We start from the raw sequence: 26234 nt of genomic DNA, 5'->3' as shown, positions 1-26234 counted from the left end.
GATACAGCTAACACTTTTAAGTGCAGTATTTTTAAAAATTATCTGTGTATTTATCTGTATACAGAATAACCATTTTATTATTTGCAAAATCATACATAGTTAAATATTAACTAATTTTATCTGACAATTCCAAAAGGTATTATTATTCTTCCCAATTTTGCCAGAGGAAATTGAGGCACAGTGAGTTATTTGCCCAAGGTCACGTGAGGACCCCAGGCATTCCAACACTTCTCCCTTTTATAAAGATTTTATTTATTTACTTATTTGAAAGACAAACAACACAAGCTCAGGGACGGAGAGGGACAAGCAGACTCCATACTAAGCACGGAACCCCATGCGGGGCTCGATCCCACAACCCTGAGCTCATGACCTGAGCCAAAATCAAGAGTCAGATGCCCAACTAAGTCACCCAGGCGCCCCTGACGCTTCTCATTTCTAAGGTCTACATTATACTAAACTTTTGTATTTAAAGCCTTACAAATCTCTAGGTTTTTTAAGATTTTCCAAAAGAGACTAAGAGGATTTAGTTTTGAGTAAATAACGCTTGTGCATCAAGTGAGTAGTTACAATTTTCACAAGTTGAAATGTATCGCTAGTCTTCTATTTATATACAAAATGCAGTACTAGGTGACACAAATCAGATGCCATCATCCTAGACTTGGGGACATCTCCACTGCATAGAAAAGGTGGAAGAGCTGCTTCTGTCTCTTGAATATTTGTGCTACCAGAATTATTCTGGAACAGTCTGCCTCTAGAGAGGCAAACACAAACTAGAGATTGAGCTCTAAGTCATGAAACAGAGGTTGAAATACTTCAACTCCCTAAGCCTATTCCATCTTCCATCCAGTGAAGAAAATCCCCACTTTGCAAAGTTGTGAGACTCATCATTATTATTAACAAGATCTCCTTAGACATGAGTCTGTAGCTCTGTGTCTTTTTTTTAAGATTTTATTTATTTATTTGAGAGAGAGACAGTGAGAGAGAGCATGAGCGAGGAAAAGGTCAGAGAGAGAAGCAGACTCCCCGCGGAGCCGGGAGCTGGATGTGGGACTCAATCCCGGGACTCCAGGATCATGACCTGAGCCGAAGGCAGTCATCCAACCGAGCCACCCAGGCGTCCTGATCTCTGTGTCTCTTAATCTCAGCCTATAAAGTGGAGATCCTGCTGTCTACCCAGCAATGGTGTCTAGGTTGGAGCAGACACGTAAAAACACTGTAAGGTGCATGTAATGTTCCACACAGTGTTTTCAGCAGTTGAACCATATAGCTCAGGTGAATAGTGGGCACCAGATCCATGGCACCCCCGGAAGGCGGGAGGCTGGTTTTTGGTCCTCAGGCTTTTCCCAGTAGAATGGCCTGGATCTTCAAAGCGTTTCCAAATTCTCTTCTTCTGAGTGTTCTCTCCGGTCAGTGAAACATAAAGCCCCTTCCTCTCAAGGGAATTCAGCTTATAGGCTGGAAATGGGAGGGAGAGCATAGCTCAACCATCTCCACAACCAGCTGGGAACTACCAATTCCAGACACATAGTGTCCTCCGGAAGAAACAAGGATATTCCCTTTGTCAATCATAAATGAGAAATATAAAATATACGCTACTGATGAGTTCAACTTTCCGACTGTGGTATATTAAACCGATGAATCAAAAGAATTGATCATAGTTTATTTCCATTTAAGCTACTTTCGTAACATGCTGCCATAGCCTGAATGACCTCGGAAGAACTAACTTGGAGATCCTAAGACCACTGTGCTCAGCCACCCTAAGAGGAGTTCAAAGTTTTTTCCCTAACCCAAACCCATTGGGAAGTGGAACAGGTTTCCACCCCTCCTAAAGTTGGGGGCTCCTGGGAAGAAGGGTCTTAACTTTTTTCCAAGTTCAAAGAAACCTGTGAAAATTTCATGGTTCTAACAAAATAAATAGAATGGGGACAAATGAGAAATACCACAAATAAACCTCCAAGGTTAACACATGTGCAAGTAGACGGGTGATTCTTAAGAAATTGGGCTACAATTAAATGTTGGTTTTTATTCCCTTTTTATTAAAGATTCAGTCCCTTTGGACTCTTGATAATTTCCAATAAAACAAAGGGCCAACTGAGATCCTACAGAATATTCAAGATGAAAGAATCGTCTCCACCAAGTCCCTCATTGTACAGGTTGAGAATCGGACTCCTGGCTCTCTGGAGTTGGTCTGTTTCTCCATATGATTTGTCAGCTGGGATCTTTCTGGGACCTAACTGGCTTATCAGGTACCTCAGAGTTGGGACGGGGTGTATTCACTTTCCATCCTATATGCAGCTTGATATCCTGCTTGCCCATTTAGGACAACTGTGAACAACCGCAAAAATGGAAGGCATGCTAAGTATTCCCTGTAACACGGAGTAGCTGCACAGACCACCTGGGAAAACGTGAAGACGCTTTCAAGGACCCATGGAGCTCCCCAGCGAGTCCTACTGAGTGGAATCTTCCAGTAACTGGAGACAGCCAACAAAGCTGATGGCCTGATCCCAGCGATGTCTACTCCGGGCCATGCCCTTGAGCACATGGCAGCCTTCGGATGATTTATGATAAGAATATTGCACCAGACCACAACCCCGAGCCCCTGAAGAAAGAGGAAAGTCAGGATATCACTTTCCGTAGATGAATACTAAGTAGCTTAATATTATTGAAGCATTATTCAACAACAGAGGCCACCTTACAAAGGCCAATTTTAAAATATAAATGATAGTATTTGTCAAGGTTTATATATCAGTCTGAACTGAAAGCTGAGAGCAAATTATTTTTTACTTGCTCATGTCCTAGAAAATTTTCTTACCCTGACTCAAGGACAAAAAAACTTGTTCCAAAGTTTTTGGATTTGATATGGCTCATAATGCCTGCATATTTTCAAACCCTGTCATCAATAAATAAGCTGGAAAATACCATACCTGTGTATCCTTGCTGATGCAATTTAATGGGTACACACAATGTGCCAGGCACTGGCTGGACATATTATTCCTGTATAATTCCTATATAATCTACATGATCCACATTCCAAATCACATCTTTTAATATAACCAAATATGTTCACTAAATATACTAGTATCTTTTCTTAAAACTCTAAGATTTTTATTTATCTGATCGAAAGAGAGAGAGAGAGAGCATGAGCAGGGGTAGGGACAGAGGGAGAAGCAGACTCTCTTCTGAGCGGCGAGCCTAATGCAGGGCTTGAGCCCAGGACCCTGAAATTATGACCTGAGCCAAAGGCAAACACTTAACCAACTGAGCCACCCCGGTGCCCCAAAACTTTTCTAAGAGGCTGTTGACATTAGCAAGAAATAGTGCCAACGCTCTGAATGCATTTATATTTAGAAATCATTTTTACAGAAAACAAAAGTGATTTTTATTAGGAAAGAAAATGTCTTGTTTTAATACGAGATCACCATTCGTGAGAACGCACACTAAAAGAACTGTAACAAATTGGTCTCAGGAAGAAATAATACAATGACAGAAAACTTGCTACACCACATCTTCAAGGAGCCTGCAAACAGGCCCAGTGGAAACAAACCCACAGCTCCCGTCAGCCCCACACACAAGTATGTACAGGTCACACCCGCGAACATTTAGAAAACACACTGGACGATGAGGAGGAGCACACTCACACGTGTATAGGCGTGCATGATCTTTCTCCATTTTACTCGACTGAAAGAAATTCTTGATCTAAAATTACTTCATGCCTAGCTCTACACATAGGAAATATAAAGCAGAAGTTCACATTTTCCTGGGAGTCTTTCATCAGAAGTAGACAACGTATTTTGGATTCTCTTAGGGTGAAACCCACATACAAACAGAAGTCACGGCATCGCGCTTGCCATCTAAGTGTGACATCACCAAAACCTTTATACAGCGCCACATACACCACGGAAGAAAACTGTCCATGAGTTGGTGATCAGTGCTTTCGAACTTGTCCAATACTTCTACCTGTGAGAGCTAAAGAGTACAAGGTACTTAGATTTCTAAGTGATTGTTTCCTTCCCACTGATAATGTGCTCTCTGACTTTAGAAAAGCCTTTGCAGGCAGGCATGCTGCCTTCTGGTCAAATACTGCCACCTGCCAGGGTCCTGACACACAAGGTTGCTTCTACTGGACCCTGCAGTTCTCGCTGCTCTTGGAGTCGGGGACAGCTTCAGGGCTGGGCGCGAGCCGGCCTCGCTTAGCCCTCAGGCCCTCCCTGGGGCTGTCAGCTGGACTTCTGTCAGGAAGGTTACTGACTGAGAGGGATCTCGTGGTGGGTTCTCGGAATGGGGCGCTTGAATCCACTGGGCTTTGTTGAGCGACCTTGACCTGCAACGAAGCATCTTTGTTAGAGGTGTAAATCACATTCACATTTCTACAACATGAAAATAAAGTGCTCATGTCACCACATTTTAAGTTAAAATGTTTAACTTTAACTTAACCCTCTGTAGATACACAGCTTTACCATTTCTTTTTCCCTGAGAAAAGGCCCCACCTCACAGAAGCTGGGAGGATGTCAGACATGAACTCTGATGACTCCCCTTATAAGCCTTCCTTGACACCCCTGATGGCCAAAGAAGACTCACTCCAAAGGCTAGTGTAATATTCTTAGATCAGAAGGTAAACTTTGAGGGCAAAGTCTATGTCCTCTTTACCGTTCTATCCCCATTGCCCAGATTAGGCTTGACTAACTGGCAAATTTCAATATATGCCCGAGTGAGAATCCAAACCAGCTTTCATTCAGCTCAAGTGAACCCTGCTGTCATTCAAATGACTATAATCCAAATCAGTAAGACTATCTTCATATGATGGAAGGTTTATTTACAACATTTAAAATACCTAGAACCTGTTCCTCATATATAGTCATTTTAAACGTTCTATTTACATTTTTTTTTAAAGATTTTATGTATTTATTTGAATGAGAACGAGGGAGCACGAGTAGGCAGGAGGGACAGAGGGAGAAGCAGATTCCCATTGAGCAGGGAGCTCCACTCGAGACTCGATCTCGGGACCCTGGGATCATAACCTGAGCTGAAGGCAGACACTTAACCAACTGAGTCACCCAGGTGCCCCACTACCCCTCTACTTATATTTGTTTTGTTTCCATACTGAATTTGGATTAAAGCAGAATAAATAATAAAGTCCCAAAAGAGTAAATCCACTTTCTGATACCTGGCCTTTTAAGAGAAAGCGGGACCTCAGAAAATGTGAGGCTTTCGGACACCTGGGTGGCTCAGTCAATTAAGTGTTTACCTTCAGTTCAGGTCATGATCCCAGAGTCCTAGGATCGAGTTCTGCATCGGGCTCCTTGCTCAGCAGGGAGCCTGCTTCTCCTTCTTCTCCTCACACTGCTTGTGCTCTCTCTCTGTATGATAAATAAAATCTTGGAAGGAAGGAAGAAAGGAAGGAAAGAAAAGAAAATGTGAGACTTTAAGAAGCAGTCAAGAGGGCAAGGTAGCTCGTAGAGTCAAGTTTCTGAGGTTTACACAGTCATAACAGAAGATATGGGGTCGGGAAAGAGAGAGAGGAACAAGAACAGATGAAGGATAGAAAAGCTTCATTTAGCCAAAGTTAAAGGCAAGAGTGGAGGATTCAAGCAGGAAGATCTTTAAAAGGTAAAGAAGAACAAGGAGGGGACCCGTGTTCCGTCCCTACATAGAGAAGGAGCTATGTGACGGAGAGCAACAGACTCCAGTGACCTCCTCCTGAAGCAGCAAGAAAAAAGAATGGAAACTATTTCCCCATTTATATTCTTTCCATAGGAAGTATGTGGTTTTAAAAGGCAGCTAAATACTTTTCATTACAGAAAACATAGTAAATCTGGCCAACAGATCAAATCCCTGGAAAGTTTGCCTCTAACTCGGATTGTGTGCAGGACACTTAAAAGGATCAGCCTCGAAGGATCAGGACTTAATGGAAAATTACCGTCCATGGAAAGTTAAAGGAAAAAAACAGAGTTTCACTGATACTTTTTTTAAGTAGAAAATGATACAAAAGACAGGCATTTCCCTTGAACCCATCGGATGTAGGAAAGTCAGATCTTCAGGTTCACCATTGAAAAGAGAAAGAGAGAGAGAGATCACTCACATTGGGAAAAGAATATCTGAGCCAGTAAAACTCTTTCTTAATCCCAATTAAATAGCCAAAGCCCACCCGTTGGCTTCCCCTCTAGACTCAATTTCTCTGATCATGAACTGAGGAAATTATTGTAGTCTGCGATCAGTTTAAACTGTGATTTTGATCCTCATGTTAGTCAATTGGCTTCAGACTTGTCCCTGTAGGTAGATGAGGTACAATTCACAAAGTATTTAAACTATTAAGTGTAGGGGCGTCTGAGTGGCTCAGTTGATTAAGTGTCTGCCTCCGGCTCAGGTCATGGTCCCGGAGTCCTGACAGATCAAGCCCTGCGCCGGGTCCCTACCCTGTCTTACAAACTCCATCTGCAACCACAGCAGCCAGAGGACAAGCACACGGAGGGCTCAGTAAAAATGAACCTCATTCACAGTAAGAAACACAAGGCCCCACTAGACCACTGACCGACACTGCGATGACGGCATCACCATCATCCTCTGTAATTTAGTGTTGGGTCCCCTGGCACTGACCGCCATCCCCAGGTTCAGATCAAGTCTACAGTCACGACTCACGTGTCCCCAACAAAAGAGGAGCTCCTGGGTTTATCCATCCCAGAGATATCCCGGAGACTGACCCTCACCTACTTCGCATCTCCCTCCCTTGAACCCGACAGATGTCACTAAAGGTCCCGCTAAATGACCTAGGGGAATGTCTCTCTCAGACCTCAGCCAGGCACATCAGACAAGGGCTCAACATCCTATTTCTAAGCAACTGCCTTTGGAAAAGATGCCTCGGCTCTCTATTTTTCAACCTGAATGATGAAATTTGCTTAACTGATGAGGCAAGCATTTTAGAAGGTGCCTCAGAAAATGCTGAATGACCAATAGGTTGGGTTTTGAAGAGTTTGCATCTAACCGGGAAGTCTCCCGTGGCCCCCTGTCAAGAGGAACCAGGCCCCATTCCCTTGCACGAGCGCACAAGACTGCCTTGCGATTCCTCAGCGCTGGTGCCCAGGGCAGCCAGTGCCGCCACACTGAGCACAAACCTGCAGGAAACCATGGTTACAAGACTGCACTCGGCGGGCTCCGCGGCCATGTGGAAAGCAGGCCCCCTAGTGTGCAAAGCTCTTGTTCCCGGATAGTAAGTCTGAACAGCACATGGAAACTGCCTTTCCAACGGGTCCTCAGAAAAGAGGGGAGAAAAATGACCCATGGGGCGATTTCATGAGAGGATTTCCTAACATACCTTTAAACATCTACTACTGTAATCACGTGAGGACACCACAGCTCCAGGCAGTCAACAAGTAAGCGGCTGGATGCCCAACACTGTAGGAGACACGAAGACACAGGGAAACCGGAATCGTAGTCAGGAGCCCCACAGTCCTCATAGTGCAGCTCGGAAGGAGAGCTCCTTTCTTTAGATGTCTAACGAAATATTTTCTTTTTGTAAAGTAAAGGAGTAAAAAAGATGGGGGGGGGGGGAATTGGCAGCTGGAGGTCGAATGGGTTAGAGGAAAAAGTGTGAAACAAGCAATGAGCAATGCCTGTGGTCAAAAGAAAGATGACCTCTTCGATTCCTTCCGTGTCCTGCTTAACACGGGCTTACACACACTTTGATGTCTGATCTACAATTTCTCCTCACTGAGCATTTTCCATCAAACTCTAAGCGGGCTGCTGGATCAAGGAGGAGACCATAGCTGCAGGATAATGTAATGTTTATCCTCGGGTCTGCTCACTATGTCCTCAGGACTTGCTTACTTACACTGCGTAGAGAAGGTCAGACTTTTAAGAGCTCCCAAGTCAGTGTCAAACCCTGGCCTGACAACAGATCCTAATTTCCTGGATTTAGGACGGCAGATCCACGTTCCTAGGAGTTACCTTCTGTGATCTGCTGCCACCAGCTGTTGGCTGGGAGGTCTCAGCCTGATTTTCTTTGTTGAGGCTCAGAGGGGATGGCGCTAACTTCTGCGCAGCGAGGCGGGGGCTGGTCCGAGTCGGCATGGTGGTTCTCCGCAGGACATACGGGCTTGTCTTTCCTGTTGGGATATCCGCAAACCCTAAGGGCAAAAAATGCTGGCTGTCAACGTGGCTAGGTCCGATTGAATCCACAGTGGAAACAACAGACATCAGGTGAAGTTCTCACTGATAGAAGAGTAACTCCAGAAACACTGCCAGCCCCAGCGGACAAGGGATTGACTTCACAGTTGCCAAATCAAACAAGCAGCTAGTGGGACTTGTCTTACCAGACACACAAGAAAGCACAATGGAAAAGGGGAAGATAACATTAAACAGAAAAGTTTTTTCCCGCTTCTTCTTCTTCTAATCAGATGTCTCAACTCTTCATTTTTCTAAGATCTGGAGAACATACCAGCAAGACTTCCCATAAAATTTGGGATTGGAGAGAAAAAGGGAGGATCAAATGTAAACGCGGAGAAAAAAAAAGTCAGCTCTTGTTTAAAATGAGAAAAGGTAAAATGGTAACAGCCCCTGCTACTCAGGTGGGAGGAGAGAGCTCACCCTGTAAAGGAGGGATCTCGGGGAGCCTGGGTGGCTCAGTGGGTTAAAGCCTCTGCCTTCAGCTCAGGTCAGGATCCCAGGGTGCTGGGATCGAGCCCCGTGTTGGGCTCTCTGCTCAGCAGGGAGCCTGCTTCCCTTTCTCTCTCTCTGCCTGCCTCTCTGCCTAGTTGTGATCTGTCAAATAAATAAAAAATCTTTAAAAAAAAAAAAAAAAGAGAGATCTCACTGTCCGCTCACAAGGTCTCCCTCCGCAGTGGGAGCAGACATGACCGGAGGTGCATAAGAAAAGAAAGTCAACCCCAGTGACGCTAAGGGTCAGAACGTTACACACCCTCCAGAGCCACGCTGACGGCTAACTAAAGCAGCGTTTGTTTTTGCCTTTAACCCTTTAATTATAAATAAAACGCAGTAATGAGAAAGAGATAGCTAACCGCTTTGGGGCCAGATTTCCTAAGGGCCAAAATTACTCAGAACAGTGCTCTTCAAATTATCTACGGCAAAGAATCAGTGCTGATATTCCTTTGAGCTACGGGGCGGGGGTGGGGGTGGGTGTGGGGGGGTGGAGGGGGTGGGGGTGGTTTCCAACCAGCTATGGAATGATAATCTCTGTATAACAAGAATGAACCAAGAGAAAACTCAAAATGTGTTTTGCATGTTGTTACCAGGTCAAATTGCTATGAAAATGTCCCAACTCTTACTCTTGATTTCCAAACATGTTTTTTTTTTTTGGACACAGACCAGTAACAAACCATTCCTAGACTGGCCAGGGTCCCTGGGCCACACTTGAAGGATCCATCACTAGGTTTAAATGAAAAAAACAAAAAGTGGTAAGTGTCTCCCATCCCCCAGCTCACCTCCTACCTGGGTGAGACATAGATTAAAGGTGGAAAAGCTTGAAGAGTGTCCTCGATTTGGGGATTTTCAGCCCAGAAACATCAAAGTCCGAACAGGTTTTGAATAGGCATTTTTGAAATCTACTAGCACGTTTTGTGTTGTAAACATGAGTAATTAGGTCCTAGTCCTTTTCTCATGCAGAAAGAAAAATGTACCTTACCAGTTTAAAGGCGGACTATTGTTTCTGAAGGTCATTTAGTTCTGTTGCACAATAATCTAAAACATAAATGCTTCTTTTTCATATGTGGACTTTTACAGGGAATTTCAAAAGAACACACACAATTTTGCTTTTAAATTATGCCTACCTTTCTTTACAACTTCTGGAAGTCCCTCTGGCTCAAACTCAGTGTCTCTGGTGTCCTCTGTGGGGTGAATACCACTTTTGACTGCTTTCCTACTCTTTTTAGAAAATGTCTCTGGGGTAGAAGGCGCTGTGCCTCCTCCATCTTCCCGAATCCCAGTGGACCTTTGTCTTTTGCCTGAAGTTTTATTTTGGCTGGATGACAACTTCTTTTCAGTAGCAGAAGGGGCTGGAGAGTCTTCTGAAACAACGGAATTTAGCAAAGGAGAATTCTGGAGATTAAGTTTAGACTGTGAACTCAGACGAGCAACTTGTGTCTCCAACATCTCTTTGGCTTTCTCTAACTTCTCGTGGCTGATGAGCAGGGAACAGTACTTGTCCAGGTACTCGTCGGCCTCCTTGTTTTTCTCTTCAAGAGTTTCTTTCAGTTCTTTGATTTCTGCCATTAATTCCTCTACGTTAGAATCCACAGCAGTACCTGTCAAAAACAGTGACACACTGTAGACCACTTGACGTTTCTCTAACTATAGAATAGAGATATAGATATATATAGAATGATAAAGCAGATAACCTTAGATTTGATCTTAGATTTTCGCTTAAGAGAAGTGGGGGAAGAATATCTATGTGTGTTCTTATAGATCAAATAACTCTTGTTTGGGAGGGATCATATCAAGTACGTATTCTAGCAGGTTAAATGACTTTCATTAAGATAGCTTAAATAAAGTCCATCAAAATCTCAAACTCGTATCCCAGCCACCCCATCAAAACTTCCTTGCAGTTCATAGGAGATGAATTAATCGATCACATCCTCAATCTTCCCTGTCCATTCTTTTCAGCATAAGTGAGTAAAAAATAAAAGTTGGTAAAGAATAGGAAGTCTGTTGGAATAGCTTTGGGAAACGGAAGAGGGCTAGTGACAAGACAAGTAGAAAACAGCTCTGAAAACCATTTTTAAGAGGCTCTGGTGGACAAGTGCTTGAGAGATGCTTCAAAGGAGGTGATAAGGGGAAAACTGTGGTCTAAACTGGCCAACCAAACCAGCAAGGCAATTCCAGTCCGTTTCGAAGCCCTTCTGGGTTCTTCTTCCCTACCCTGTTCCCTGCGTGCACTAAAACTACCAAGGATATGGAAGTAGAAGGGTATAAATTCCCCTCCCTGCTAGTGCTCAGGGCTCAGACCTTTAGAGAACGGTCTCCTCTGAGCCCATCAGTGTTAAGCAAACCTCCCATCCTCCAAGGTCTCCGTGGGCCACTTGGTTCTTCCGTCAGGACCCAGTCCATGTTCCCTAACACATGGTTCCCTGCCCCAGAAACCCGACCACGCCGGCCCATTATTGCCACCGGTTTGCGGCATCGGTGGGGCAATGAGCAAGCGAGGTGGTAAAGGAGAAGGTGCAGGGCCTGATTTCCGGCAGTCTCCCTCCTGCCCGGTCGCCTCAGGCCGGCCACGCCCCGCTGTTCCTGCAGGACTCAAAGGAGACCTGGCAGGTGACAACCTGGTCCCCACCTCAGATTCGGGTCAGGCCCACTCGTCAGGGTAGAAGGGGAGACTGACCACATCCCAGAGACCTCTTAGAAGTCTCACAGGTAGGCCCTCCACAGGGCGCAGGGTCCCTCAGGTCAGGAATGCCCGGAAAGTGGGGACAGGAAGGGAATTCCACAGATCAGGGCCTCCAGGGGGATGGGGATGGGGGCTGGGGGGTGGGAAGAACAGTAAGAACATGTGGAGTGAATGCAGGAGTGAATGTGCAGTTTGACCTGGCTTGTTGGGCAGACTGAGTCTGTGGCTGCACAGGTGGGCACCCTTAGTGTCCCTAGAAGCCTACGTAGTCCGAGTGGGCCCTAACCGGTTTCTATGGTGACCTCATAGGGTCTACGGCGAGCCCTTGGGGTACGAGTCCAGGGTTTATATGGACTCACTTTGGCTAAGAGGCACCCAGGTGTCCTTTGGGAGGGCGGACAGGTGGGCATCTGACTGGTCTCTCCTCTGGAGGGACACCTACCCTTTGTCTATCTTCACGCCAGCGACACAGAGAGGGAACACACAGGGTAGCCAAGAGAGCCCCTGGTCATCATGGGTGGAAGCTCTTCCAAACCTACGGTCTTAGACTGTATGCTCGAAAATTTTGAGAAGGGAGTCTCAGGACACTAGGGGGTCAAAACGTCTCCTGGAAAATTAAGCCCATTATGTGAACCGGAATGGGCCACCTTCGGAGTCGACTGGCCCTCCGAGGGTGTCCTGAGACCTACCCACTGTCCAGGTCATTTACACAATCATGGTCGGGACTCCCGGACACCCTGCCCAATTCCCATATATTGATTCTTGGCTTCAGGTAGCCGAAACTCTGCCCCCTCGGGTCCGATTTTTGTGCTAATAGAAAGGACCAAAGTCAGATATTTCTAATGCAAGTAGATGAGCCCAAAGGCTGTGAGGAAGCAAAGCTTATCAGAGAGGCCCTGCCCGGGGGCACTGGCAGCAGCAACAGGGATGAGATCTGGACAAGGATGAGCCAGTCAAGAAGCATGGGACTACAGTCCACCTCGGACCCAGGGCCTAAAGCTGAGCTGCAGGAACACGGTGCTTCTGTTGCCTCTAAGTGGCATGTGTGGGGAGAATCTGATTTAGCAGCTCAGACAGCCCACAGGAAAACTGATCCAGACAGAAGCAGGATGTAAAATAACAGGAGCTCTCATCCTTACGTTTGTGGGGGGCACATCTGGGTGGCTCAGTCGGTTAAGCATCTGCCTTCCACTCGGGTCATGATCCCAGGCATCCTTCAGGACAGGGACTTGACGGAATATTCCCAAGCAGCTGCTGAAACTCCCTTTGTTTCGGGGAAATTCCCTGTCTGGCCTGACATCGACTGCCTATCCCCCCTTGTTGGCAGGAAAATATGGCATCTGTTCCTCTGGAGCTGATGAGCTCCTGACCTGGGATCCCTTTCCCTGCCCTCTAGAAAATTGTCTCAAAGTCTTCTTGGGTGATTGTTAAGATAGCTTTCAAAGTCTTTGGTAAACTAAAACTTAAAAAATTTTGCTTGGATGATAAATGGAATTTTTTTTTTTTTAAAGATTTTATTTATTCATTGACAGACAGAGATCACAAGTAGGCAGAGAGGCAGGCAGAGAGAGACGGGGAAGCAGGCTCCCCGCTGAGCAGAGAGCCCGATGCGGGGCTTGATCCCAGGAGCCTGGGATCATGACCTGAGCCGAAGACAGAGGCTTTAACCCACTGAGCCACCCAGGTGTCCCTGATAAATGGAATTAAATTCATTGGACATCTAGGTCTTTTCCAAATAGGATAAAGTGCTAAGTCGTTAATTACTAGACATAGGATGGTGCTTTTGACTTCTTACTGCAAAGAAACTAAGGATATTTAAATCTGCCGGTAAACATGTTTTGTGCTTAACTGATTCACAAATTTGCCATCTAAAGAATTCTGGTGCAACAGTTCACAACTGGTTACTCTTTAGTCTTCACTGGAGATTAAGGTTTCTAAAGAGTGCAAAATTCTGCTAACTGTAACTAAGACTGGTGGAAATAAAGGAAACAACTCTGTATGTAGAAAAGTAGAAGATATGTAAGAAAGTTATAAGGAGTGGGAATGCATTTTTGTTGAAGGTAAAATAAGGTAATTTTGTACTATGAGGTGGGTGTTTGGAAAGAAATGGGTTGGTACAAAATCAGAAACCAAAGGAAAGCTGTAGAAGGTTTATGGAGGGAAGACTTTGTAACAGAGTTTTAGATGTGGTCAGGACGGACTAAGATTGAAATAAACAGATTTTAAAGTACGCTGGTATAAGTCTGCAGTCTCTCTGTTCAAAAAAGACAAAGTTTCAGGGGCGCCTGGGTGGCTCAGTCGGTTAAGTGTCAGCCTTCAGCTCAGGTCATGATCTCAGGGTCCTGGGATGGAGCCCCGCATTGGGTTCTCTGCTCAGCGGGGAGCCTGCTTCCCCCCACCCACCCCCGCCTGCCTCACTGCCTACTTGAGATCTCTCTGTCAAATAAATAAATAAAATCTTAAAAAAAAAAAAGACAAAGTTTTCTTAAATTAATTGATTTGCTATTAAAAAAAAAAAAATGTAAAAAAAAAAAAAAAGAAAAGAAAAAAATGTAAACAGTTGTCCAGAAAAACCAGTTTCTAGGTTTTGCCTGTATCAGGTCTTTAGCATCCCTAATCCTATTTAGGCATGTGCTTTAAAACTTTCTAAGGTTTTAACAAGTTTTCACAAGATTTAAATTGTAAATGAAGTCCCTTTAACTCATTAGGACTTTATCTTGGTATGCTAAGTTACTCAGGAAGTACTGCTAAACAGAGGATAAACCTTAGGTTACACTTGGGTAAATGCTGTAACTATTCTAGAGGTTGTATGCAATTCCTAAAGTTTTAATAAGGTCCTCACTTGATATTTTAATTACTGAAGTGTTATATGTCACAGAAATAACCTGATTTCCTTGCCAGCTATATTGTAAACTCTCATCTCATCAGCTCTTTAACCATGTCCATTCTGAGTTGTTGTCATTTACAATCATTCTTACTGTCTTGCAAAAGTTTCATCTTCAAGGAAGTTCATATAAAGGACTTTTAGGACAAAACAGGTATTTAATATCTTTAAGATCAAAACTAAAATGAGTAAGAATTTCCAGAACTAAAAGTTGCATTCAAACTAGACAAGGGTTAGTAACATGGGACTAAATGAGATAAAAGGACAATTATAGGGTTGTGACTGTTGTTTGAAACATTGCTGGTCTCTACTGTTTATTCTTCTGGATTAAGAGAAATTTTCTCTTAAGATATCTATGACTTAACAAAAAATGTGATGAAGTATTCATTTGTAAACAAATTGAAGCATTTAACTTTCCTCTCTACCTGAACCTTCTAAAATTCGAAAGGTCTCAGTAAGTGTTCTTTCTTCCATGGCAGTCATAGTTATTTGCATAAGTTCAATAAGAATCTGTTCTCCTTGTAACAGTGCACCATTGAAAATATCAGTTATTTTACCAAAGCTTTGACTGGAATTTCTTTTTTGAGAGCCATGCATAGACTCAGGTATGACCAAACAGCGTTAAGGAACTAAGATTGACTTTATGAAACGTGGAGCCATAAAGCCCCTTGGAAATGTTGGCCTGATACCTTGCTTACAGAGTTTCCTGCAGCCTCACCAGGTAAGTAAAGAATGTCACTTCCTGGCAAGTGAAGGAACTTCAAGATATTTTGGGAACCTCATGAAGAGGAAGCCAGGAGTCCTGTTCAACTTGTAGCTGGCCATGGTTGGCACCAAATCCACTGGAAAAACCCCCTGGATCCACAGTTTACTCCAAGTACTCTTCGCAGCAGGGAAGATCACTGACCCACCCTGTGAAGCTGTAGTCCAGAAAAGCTCCTCATACTAGGTTTGGCACCATCTTTCCACACAGTGAGAGCATTCTACTCCGCAGACATAAATGGAAAAAAGTGACAAGGATAGCTGTGATTTCTTTTTCACAGTCCCTAAGCCTTCCATTTAGTGGACCCACAAAGATGGGCCAAGGACAGCCAGAATCGGCTATTGATAAATGACCAATGCCAGCACAGAATATCAATCTGCCTTTGACATAGGGACTTCGTAAATGGACATCCACATGAACAACTCTTCTCTAAACAGCTCATTTGCAAAAAGTGTTGCCAGTTTTTCATATGTTTTATAGAACAGAAGACACAATAATTCTATTTCGAACTGCAGACTTCATTTTGAATCCTACTAATCCTATGACCCCAAGCTGCACAGAAAATTTAGAAACTGGAAAGTGGACATCAATGCGCAGTAAAGGAAAACCGCACTAGTTGTGATGAGCACTGGGTGTTATACGCAACTAATGAATCATCACACTACCTCAAAAACCAACGATGTACTTACTATATGCTGGCTAACTGAACTTAAGAAAAAATAAATAAAACTAAAAAACTAAACCTAAAAACAAAACAAAACAAAAAGAACACACAGCACTAAAAACATCTCTGTGTCTACATACCATTCGTGTATGGTTTCACTAGCGGAAAAGGGTTTTGGCTCATGGACGTGCCCAATTAATGCCTACCTGTCTTCTGTTTCTCTTGTGCAGCTTCGATCTTAGACAGCTCTTTCTGCAACATCTCCTTTTCCTCTTCCAGCTGTTTACAGGATTTGATCAACAATTTTATTTTCCCCTGGGCACGTTCATTTTCCTTCTTCAACTGATTTGCATATTTTACATTGTCCGCCTACAAAACAAAACCTTGAATTTAAAACCTTGAATTTATTTTTTTATGAGTATATGAGAAAATAATCATGAGGTATAATTAAGGATCATATATTGTAAATTTAAGAATTATGATGTTCAAAATAAAAATGATTCATCTTCTCTATTCAATTTCCTAGGTCTCCCCAGTAGACACTGTAGTTTTGTCACTTTCTGAGTAGCAGCAAGCATAAATCTTGGTTCCTAAGATAGTGTTCTATTAAGGAGCCCACCATGTCTGGGTTCATCCAATGGGAATCACACCGTGGGGGCTAGGGTGGGAGATACGTGGGCATATTTTTGGTGGGTCAAAACTTCTCAGTGATTGGGGGGCCTAGGGGTGCAGTCAGTTGAGTGTCTGACTCTTGGGTTTCAGCCCAGGTCCTGATCTCTGGGTCATGATATCGAGCCCTGCATTAAACTCCCCACTCAAAGCAGAGTCTGCTGGAGATTCTCTGCCCCTTCCCTCTATGTGCTCACTCTCTCTCTCTCTCTCTCTCAAATAAAAAAATCTTAAAAAAAAAAAAATTCTCAATGATAGAACTGTGTTTCCATTTGTAGTCTGTGCCTTTGTACAATTTCAGTACCCAAGATGGCATTTGTGTTGGTGACTCCAAGTGAAGGCCAAATAATTTTATGGCTCATGATACAAACTTAAGTTCTACAGTTGCTCAAATAGAAAGTGAATAGAATGGTAGGAGAATGATAGAATAATACACTTCTCAGGAGTACAAGCTCAGGATTCCTTAATCACATCTGCAGATTCCAGAAAGCTCAGACAGTGATTTAGAGGAAAAACCTGACCTGAACATATACAGAGGTATTTATATATAGTCTTTATTTATCCCACCTTGTAAGCATAATCATACATTTTGTTGCAGAAATATGGATTTGATAATGAAGTATTGCCCCATACCTTAGTGGGATATTAAGTGATCTATGGCATATGCCTTGTATTATGTGATATTAAAAAAATACAGGCTTCTAAAACAAACTAGCTCTGTTAAGAGATCATGAACAAAGGCAAAGTGAACTATTTAAATTTAAGGAAAAAAAAAAAAAAGAACTGGGCATCCCATTCACACTGCAAGTAGATTTCATTCTTTGTACACTATTTCATTTTGGAATAATATTAGCAGTGTTGCAGTAAATCTGCATTTTTCAGGATTTTTATTTCTGAGTCCAACATGAATTGGATTAGAGGTCCATTTAATTCCATTTCAACAGTGCTTATTAACTGGACCTCATTAAAATTACGCAATCTGAATGGGCTCAACTAACAATGAGCCATTTTGCACACAGTATGTGTAAGATACAGACATTCTCCACAATAGAACTGTCAAAGCTTAACAAGCAGAAAGCATACCTGAAACTAAAATATCACTATATACCAATTTTACCCCAGAGTTTTTTAAAGGCAGAAAGTGAGTAAATAAAAAAGTAGACTGAAACTCTTCATTCTGTTATGAAACCTAACGTTTCATTTTGTAGTAGCAGAACATTAGTGACCATGAATGTTATCTTGACTTTTCTTAGTTTGTATTTTATTGGTATATTTCCTTCAACTTGAGAATTATTTAAGAGCTACAGACTTAAGAAGTTTGCCCCTATTTTTCTGTTTCAATGTACTGAATATACGACATTATAATTTTTGCAATTTAAATCCCCTTTAAGTAAAGACCTTTATAGGTATTTATCTTCCAGGTTCATTTTTATACATCTTGGATGATATTCATCTTATGAAAAATATCGGTAGGAATCAAAACACCTCTTTCTAAGACGTAGAATTACTGTAGCACTACCTATAACTAAACAATCCCAAGAGTACAGTTCATCTCTTTCTTTTTTGGAAAGGAGAAAGTTTTATGATCCTTGCATGGAGACAAGAGGTGAGTATACACGTATGTGTGCACGACCAAGTGCTCTGGTGCACCCTGATTTCCACACGAGCCACGGAAAAAGTAGGCTTGGTGACGGCAGTGAACTTGAAGACCAATCAAGCAAGACTTTGGAATTACCCACAAAATTATTGTCTAGAGCTGGAGAGGCCTGCCCTACTCTGGTATCATCTGGCTCTTCATATCCATCTTGAGAAAGTCTTCTACCATCCTCTAATTTGAGAGGATTCACTGAGCAATGCAGAAAGTTTATTCAAGCTGTGAGACCGCAGATCATCTGCTGATTTTTAAATAATAACTCAGCAGAGAACTGATGTGCTTGTTTTTGACTACCAAGAAAAATGTCGTAACAATTAAAATGAAAACATTAATTCCATGTGATGGAAACCACCATTACCTGTACAAATCATTCTAGGTCATGAAGTAATAAAAAAGGAACATACCTGGGTTTTCTTCAATTCTTCTAAAATCTGAGTGGTAGCTTTCAAAGAATTATTGAGTTCTTCTTTGCTGGACTTTAAGAGATCTACCTCGGCCTTCTGCGAGCTGAGACATTCTTCCTGAGAAGACAGTTTCTCTCGGTATGTCTGGATTTCCATTTCGTACTAAGAAGGAAAAACGTTACTTTAGTCAGGAGGCTCAGCTAAAAAAAATTTCAAGGAAAACAAACTAAAGAAAACCGCTGTCCCAAGGACCATTTCAAATAGTCCTTGGGATCCTGCTATTAACCTATTCCAAAATGGAAGTAAATATATTTTAAAAGCTCACATTGTAAAGTAAGACCTGTGAGGTAACCAGGGAAGACAGTGCAGGTAATGTGATGAGACAGAAGACTATATGACACAATACTGCAGAACATGACCTTGCAAAAAATGCCTCATTACCGTGGTCAACACACCACTCTGCGGCTCCTCCAGGAAACAATCCCTACGTTTTTACCTGTTTGTTTGTATCCAGAAGCAGAGCCTGGTGTTTCTTTTCGGCTTCCTGCAGCTGTAGCTGATACTCAGCTATTTCTTCTCGTACTTTCTCTTCCTTTTCCATCTGGTCCTTGTGTATGCAATCTAAACTCTTCTTTAATTCACTATTTTCTAGCATGAGCTCCTTCAATTGACCCTAATGGGAAAAGTAAAAAAAAAAAAAAAAAAAAAAGCGAAAATAATTAAGAACCTGGATATATAGTTTTAGGAAATACTATGTACTGAAAAGAGAAAAAGAAAAAAAGAATTTACAGATAAGACAAAATTTGTATAGAATAGTGCTACAACCCTTAATGATGGACTCACTTGAAACTGTGACTTCACCTCCAATGACAATTTCTTCTGTTCCAGCCCAACCACCCCCAAGGTACATCCACTGGGACCACAGACTCTCCAAGAACCCAACTTGAGCTGAACCAGTCCGGACTGTAACCTCCTAAGCTTTAAGGCTCACTTACTGAAGTGCTTGCATTGCGGTAATTCCTTGACGTCATCAACAGTGCCCCTACCACCCCCGCTGTCACTGAAGCCCCTCCAGACTTACATTTTTTTCCTTGACCAGGCTTGATTCTATGTTCTGTCACGGTGACAATTTCCTTCCAAATGCCCTCACCTCTTCTGCCCCTCTCTCCCTACACTGTGTGAGACAGGCAAGACTCTAGCTCCAGAGGCCCCTGTGTTCTCCGTGCCTGATCCCAAATGACCGCTTCTATGCGTGTGTCTATACACATGGTGTCCACTTGCTCCTCTCCACTGACTCAAGCCCTCCGGCCTGGTTATAGCCCACCTTCTCCTCAGATCATTTTCCATGGCCTCAGCAGCCTCCACATTGCAAACCCAAGGAGTACTCTTCACCTGGTCCAAGCTCTGGGTAGTATGTGATGCTGCTGACCACTCCTCCCTCCCTGAGGCAGCCTCCACTCCTGGCTCGCCTCCTCACGCCTTCTCATTCTCTCTGCTGGCTCCTCTTTTTCTGTCTTACCTCACAGGCTGGGGTCTCTGCACCAAACTGCCTTCTCTTTTCCAACAGTATTTTCTACCATTCCCCCAATTTGTAAATACTACCTATATTCCGAACCAGCCACCTTAAACCTTCCCCTTTACACTCTAGCCTCACGTATTTGCCATCCCTTCAGATTTTATTCTAATTCATTGCCAGGACCTTCCTTATCCAGTCTTTTTTCATATCATTTTCTCTCTCACAATGGCTTCCTTTCACTTTCTTAGGATAAAAAAAAAAAAACAAAAAAACCTAAGATTTTTCTCTAGACCTAGAAGCTTCCTTCCTCTGCGCTATTCCTCGCAGAGCTGACTCCACATCCTGCAGGTTACGTTCTCTGACCTCCCTACTAAATTATGTTGGTCTCTACCCCACACACCCCACTTCCCAATAAGTTTGCCATAAAGAATCGTGTTGATTCATTTATGGCACTTGAGAGATTAAGATTCTCTCCTACAGCTCCTATGTTGTGATGTATTGTGTGTCTAGACTATAAGCTGAGTGCAAAAACCACAGCCCAGCACTACAGACCGAGCCTAAACACCTCGCTTTGCCTTCTAGTAGAGCCTGTAAGCCAGATTCGAGTTGGGGTACTCCCAAGCTGCTCAGTACCAAAGGAAATTCCAGCAGGTGCCGTACTCAAATATCATTCGTACAAACTCCTTCCACGCAGCACTGCCAGAAAATTCCATGAGTCAAGTGCTGAGATGCCAAACCTTTTCAATTTTCATTAGATTAAATACCACATTTAAAGGACCAATTTCCCCAACTCCTTACGCAGGCTCTTACCAACAGCATGTCAACTCTTTGGAATTGTTCGGGGTCACAATCCCAACGGTCTCATGACCCTTTGCTAAGTATTTCCTGGGGATGAACGTGCATGAGGACATCACGGATATGCGAGTGCTCACCGTTTAACCAGGTTTGGCAAACAGGTTTCATTGCACCTGCCAGCTCTGTGTGCACGGCAGCTGCTCCGTGGGGACTCAACGTGAAGAGATTCAGGAAGAAGAGAGGGCATGAATCAGCAACGTCTGCTCTGCAAATAGCAGTGAGGAGTGGCAGCCCAGATGCTACAGATCTGCCCCAGGAACCCTGCCCTAAAATAACATCCAAAGACTGTTCCAGCTTTACGTTTCCCTGTGACTTCCCGTGACTTTGACATTCTTAGCAAGATCAGGGCATCTGTCTCTGGCAACATTCTGGCTCCTCATCTGAGGCAGGCTAGAAGAGCCGATAAATCTGTTGAAAGCTGCAGGAAATCTATTTCTGATGTGAGTTAACATAGAACCCGGCTCGCCTTTGGTTAAAAATATTGGAATATTTTGCCAAAGCTGCTTGGGGCTCTTTCGGGGCTCCTGACAGAGCTGGAGGGTGAAGATGAGTGCAGGTCTCATCATGACCTAAGTGTGGGGCTATTTTTTTCAAAAGCTTAAAAAAAAAGTCTGGTACATTCTAGGTCTTACAAAAACAAAGAGGGAAAGGGTGCACACTGCCTTCTCAGAGCGTCACAAGCACATCACAGAGAGACTTACCTTGCTGCTCTTTATGTCCTCCGACATTATATTTAATTCCTCAGTTAGCCTATTTCTCTCCCTGGTAAATTCTTCTTTCAGCTCTGTGGTTTTCTGCACCATCTCGTGCATTTCCCTCTGCAGCTCAGTTTCCTTCCCAGTCATCGCGTTTACCTGGAATTTCATCTTTCGTTAGGAACTGTTTGGGGTTGTCATTTTTGCACAAATGAGTCACTCTGGTACAACACACTCGTAACATTTCCTTTCACCTTTAGTAATAAAATGGAACCGGGCTAATCCTCCCTTTACAAATCCACTCAGCTACTATCCTCAAAACCTCCTGGCAAGCTTACCTTTTCTTCTCAGCCAAGATTTAATAAAAGACAGAAATAAGGAAAGCAATGACAAAGAAAGATAATATTACTAAGTCTTAAAATCCTTCATAAAGGTATTAATTTGTATTAAACAAAAATAGTAGAGACCATTGTACGAGGTAGCATCTTATATTTTTATCAGTTCTGGGATCTCTACTAATCCCCTGATGCCATACTAATCTGCAAGAAATATGCCTAGGATTAGTTAAAACCAGTTAAAGCCTCATCATTGGCATTTGCCCTTGACATTGAAAGAGGCTGGCAGAATTTGCCAAATGATCTCTATCATAACTAACGTCTCTTGCAAACTGTGTCAAAACTTGAAATTCCTGGAAAATATTATAGGGTTATGATTGATCCCATTTTCTGGAGACTCCTTTCTTCTTTTAATATTTGCCTAGTAAAAACTGAATTTGAAGCACTTTTCTAGATCAGTATGGAAGCCTAGAGGGCAAAAACTTAATTTTTCATTACTAATCGAGGCCCTCGATGGCAGATTTTCCTCTTTAACCACAGGCTGACAAAACAGGAGGTTGCACAAAGAGAAGGCGTAAGAGGGGCTAAAAGCACAATATCCCCAAGACCTACCCTGAGAGGCATGAGACTTCTGCTGGTTACCGTTATATGGGCACCTTGAATAGTACCTTCTCCTAAAGGCAAAAATGCAGGGCAGGGGCCATGGGGTCCCTCCTGATCCTCACTAGTAACTGTTACAGACTCCTTGGCAAAAGTTCCCAGCCAGGTATTGGGAAGCTACGACACTAATGTACTATAAAAAAGAGAACTATAATTAGAACCAGGAACTGGGCCTAACCCAAAGCTTCTCCCGTGTCCAGGTGCCACACTGAAAACCTGGGCTAACCCATAGAAGAGTCCCATGTAAATGTGTGGCAAAGCGAAGAGTCACAGCTGCTCCAGCCAGCTCCCTGTCCCCGAAGTTCAAGGCTCCACGAACTTAAAACCTTTACAGAGTCTGGTCTGATGCTGCAAACACCGCCCAGAAGGAAATCTAATCCACACGGCGGTTTCCCTCCCTCGTGACTACATATTCAAATGTAGACAGTTCAAGCCACTTACTTTTTCAACAAAGGACACGTTTTCCATTTTCCTCAATTCAAGCTCTTTCTCCAGATCCTTGTGAGATCTCTGCAGTGCTTCTAAGGTGTCCTGCAAAGTGTCATTTTTGGCTTGCAGCACTTGGCTCTTCTGCTCCAATTCCACCAGCAGATTTTCCAGCTCCCCTTTTTGCTTCTTCCAAAGCTGCTGTTCTCCCTCTACCTGGGCCAGTTTGGAGGTGAGTTGCTCTCGGTCTTGAATTTGATTTTTCAGTAGGCTGATTTCTTCCTCCTTCTTCTCTAGCTTATGTTTGCCGTCTTCTACTTGTTGAAGGAGGCCATTCGCAGAAGACTGCACATTGAGGTAGTTATTCTTGACCTCGTCAAGGTCTTGCAGCAACTGAGTCTTCTCGAGTTCAAGAGCATCTACTTGACTGTGCAGATTCTGTGCTTGGGCCTTCCAGGCTTCTTGGTCATGACACAACGCTTCCGCTTTCTGATTTAGCTCCTTTACTTGTGTTTGAAGCATCTCCACGGCAATTTTAGAGTCTTCTCTCATTTGTATCTTTTCTTGCTCTTTTTCTTGTAATAGATTTTCAAAGGAAGACTTTAATATTTCCAATTCGGATACCCGTCCTTGCGCCTTCTGTAATTCTTCTATCACATTTTCTTTTTCTGACCTGATATGAACAAGATCTAATTCCAGATCTCTCAGGTTTTGGGCCATCTCCTCTATTTTTGCTTTTAGAGTCCCCACCTCTGCTTTGGAATTCTCAGCCTCAAGAATCATGCACTCTTGGTTTTTCCCTGATATCTCTAGTTCTCTTTCAAGGTTCTCGACTCTATCCTTAAGCAAGTCGGCATGATGCTCACTTTCCTTCAGTTTTCGTAAGACCTGGAGCTGCTCCTTTTCATCAGCTTCTAGGCGGACTTTCAGCTTTTCAATGCTATTCCTCAGCTGATGTATTTTCTGCCCCGAGATGTCCATACTCTGTTCTTCGACCTTCTGGATTTCCTGGTCATGACACAAGGCTATTACTTCCTCATTTAGCTCTTTCAATTGTGTTTGGAGCATCTCCAAAGCAGCTTTGGATTCTTCTCTTGTCTCTATTTTTTCTTTCTCCTCTTCTTCTAACCGACTTTTCAGTGAAGAGAGTAATGTGTCTAATTCAGACACTTGACCTTGTTTTTCTTGTAGTTGTTTTATCAGATTTTCTTTTTCGAACTTGACGGTGCCAAGGTCTAGTTCTAGATCTTTCAGGGTTTTGGTCATCAATTCCATTTGTGTTTTTAGGGCTTCCACCTCTGCTTTGGAATTCTCAGCATCAAGAATCACCAGCTCTTGGTTTTCCTCTGACATCTGCAGTTCTCTTTCAAGGTTCTCCACTTTATCCTGAAGTGAATCATTCTTACGCTCACTCACTCTCAGTTTTTCTAGGACATGGAGCTGCTTTTTGTCATCAGCCTCAATGCGGACCCTCAGCTTCTCAATGCCTTTTCTTAGCTGGTGCACTTCTTCCTGCGTTGAGCTCAGCCTCACTGCAACCTCACCTTTCTCCATCAGTGCATCCTCCAGGGCCTTGGCGATGGTCAGCTTTTCATGTTCTGATTCATGCAGTCTGGTCTGCAGGCTTTCAGATTCCCCTGCAAGTGATTCTTTCTCTTTATTCAGTTGCTCAATTTGGATTTCCAGCTCACTTTTTACCAAAGACAGGGCCTGTGAGTCCTTTTCCAAACTCTGCAGCTGCTCCTGGAGACGAGTGTTCTCTTCCGAGAGCTCGGTGACGTTGGAGGACAACGTCTGAATGAGCTGTGCTTTGTCCTTTAGCTCAGCTTCAGCCACGTCAATGTGATGGAGACATTCATCTTGATGAGATTCGAGCTCATGTATTTTCTCCTTCATCTTTTCAGACATTAGATCCAGTTCTTTATTTTCTTTTGACAAAGTATCTAACTCTCCATGAAGCTGGTTTCTCTCATTGGTGACCACAGAGAGTTCTTCTTCAAGGCAGGTTATAAGTTTCTGCTTACTTTCATTGTCTTTTTCTAAATATAGCTTCTCTGTCTGAACTGTCTCTAAGTCGGCTTCCACAGAGAGGGCATGATGCTCGATGCTACCTTTCTCAGACTGGATCCTCTTTAGCTCCTTTTCCACATCAAGAAATCGCTCTCTCCAGTTGTCGTTCACCTCGGCCATGTTTTCTTCAATAACTGCATGTGACCTTTTATCTGTGCCTGTTTCTAAATTAGAATTGAGGCCTTCCAAACTTTCTGTTCTCTGGTGTAATTCCTGGTTGTCACAAGCAAAAGATTCCAATCTTTCCCTTAAGTTTGATTTTTCTTTCTTGAGTTTCCCAACTATTTTTTCTAATTCTACACATGCTTCCGTCTTGGTGGTTATTTGTGCTTCCTGTAAATCAAGTTTTGAGTCTAACTCTTTTATTTCATTTAGTAAACTTTCAACTTTTTTGTCACGTTCCTCTATGACATGAAGTAACCTCAAATTCTCATTTGATGACTCTTTTACCTGCAGTTGAAGATTCTGAATGGTGACCTGAGTCTCTAGAAAATCCACAGGAACCGGAGCATTAGGACCAGAAAGTGACAATTGAGAAATGCATTCTAAATAGCCCTGGGTTTTGTCTTCTGCTGGGGTTTCTGGAGACTGTTCCCTAGACCATTCTTCTCCTGTGAATCTGACTGGACTGGTCTTGGTTATTTTTTCCATCTCCCGACTGAGGTCCTGCTGAATACCTTCTTCACAAATCTGATGAATGTCCCGCTTTGGTGTTCTCTCTTGAGTTTCCAAAGTATATTCTTCTGATTCTTTTACATCACAGCTATTGTTTCCACCCCGAAGAACCTGTAGTTGTTATACACAATGAAAACTCATTTTATTTTTCAAGAGGAATCAAAATAGAATAAATACACTTAATTATTACATTATAGAAAAACTGGCTTCTTGCCTCTGCTAAACACATCTCCTCAAATGGCATATTTCTCACCCCATTCTCCTCTCTCCATCAAATATCCAACACAATTAAACAAACATTCAGTCAGTGTTCTCCACAGGCAAGGCTCTGGGTAAGGTATTTATCATGAAGACAAATCCTCCAGATCAGTTATCTGATCATCTAAATTGTAACATATCTATTTATTTTTTTAAAGATTTTATTTATTTATTTGACAGAGAGAGATCACAGGTAGGCAGAGAGGCAGGCGGGAGAGTCGGGGAAGCAGGTTCCCCGCTGAGCAGAGAGCCCAATGCGAGCCTCGATCCCAGGACTCTGGGATCATGACCTGGGCTGAAGGCAGAAGCTTTAACCCCCTCAAGCCACCGAGGCACCCCTAAATTATAACATATTTAAATGTCATAATTTT

The 26234-nt window shown here is 43.0% G+C and overlaps 1 protein-coding gene across 1 annotated transcript in view; it reads right to left on the bottom strand.

Annotated features, from left to right (window-relative positions):
* Nucleotides 1–3363: 3363 nt before the first annotated feature.
* LOC111150802 (centromere protein F) overlaps nucleotides 3364–26234 on the bottom strand; it is a 63525-nt gene continuing 40654 nt past the window's right edge. The window contains exons 13-20 of the mRNA XM_022508411.1: nucleotides 22876–25716; nucleotides 21446–21598; nucleotides 18870–19046; nucleotides 18374–18535; nucleotides 15853–16015; nucleotides 9780–10253; nucleotides 7942–8120; nucleotides 3364–4321 (exon numbers count right to left, since the gene is read on the bottom strand). Coding sequence (XP_022364119.1) covers nucleotides 4118–4321; nucleotides 7942–8120; nucleotides 9780–10253; nucleotides 15853–16015; nucleotides 18374–18535; nucleotides 18870–19046; nucleotides 21446–21598; nucleotides 22876–25716 — 4353 coding nt within the window. The 3' untranslated portion in view covers nucleotides 3364–4117. The remainder of the gene's footprint in view (nucleotides 4322–7941; nucleotides 8121–9779; nucleotides 10254–15852; nucleotides 16016–18373; nucleotides 18536–18869; nucleotides 19047–21445; nucleotides 21599–22875; nucleotides 25717–26234) is intronic.

Source organism: Enhydra lutris, unplaced genomic scaffold (genome assembly GCF_002288905.1).
Source record: "Enhydra lutris kenyoni isolate GAN:26980312 unplaced genomic scaffold, ASM228890v2 scaffoldscaffold24, whole genome shotgun sequence".
NCBI classification, from domain to species: Eukaryota; Metazoa; Chordata; class Mammalia; order Carnivora; family Mustelidae; genus Enhydra; species Enhydra lutris.
The sequence above is the reverse complement of the archived record's forward strand: the minus strand, read 5'-3'. Positions and strand labels throughout refer to the sequence as shown.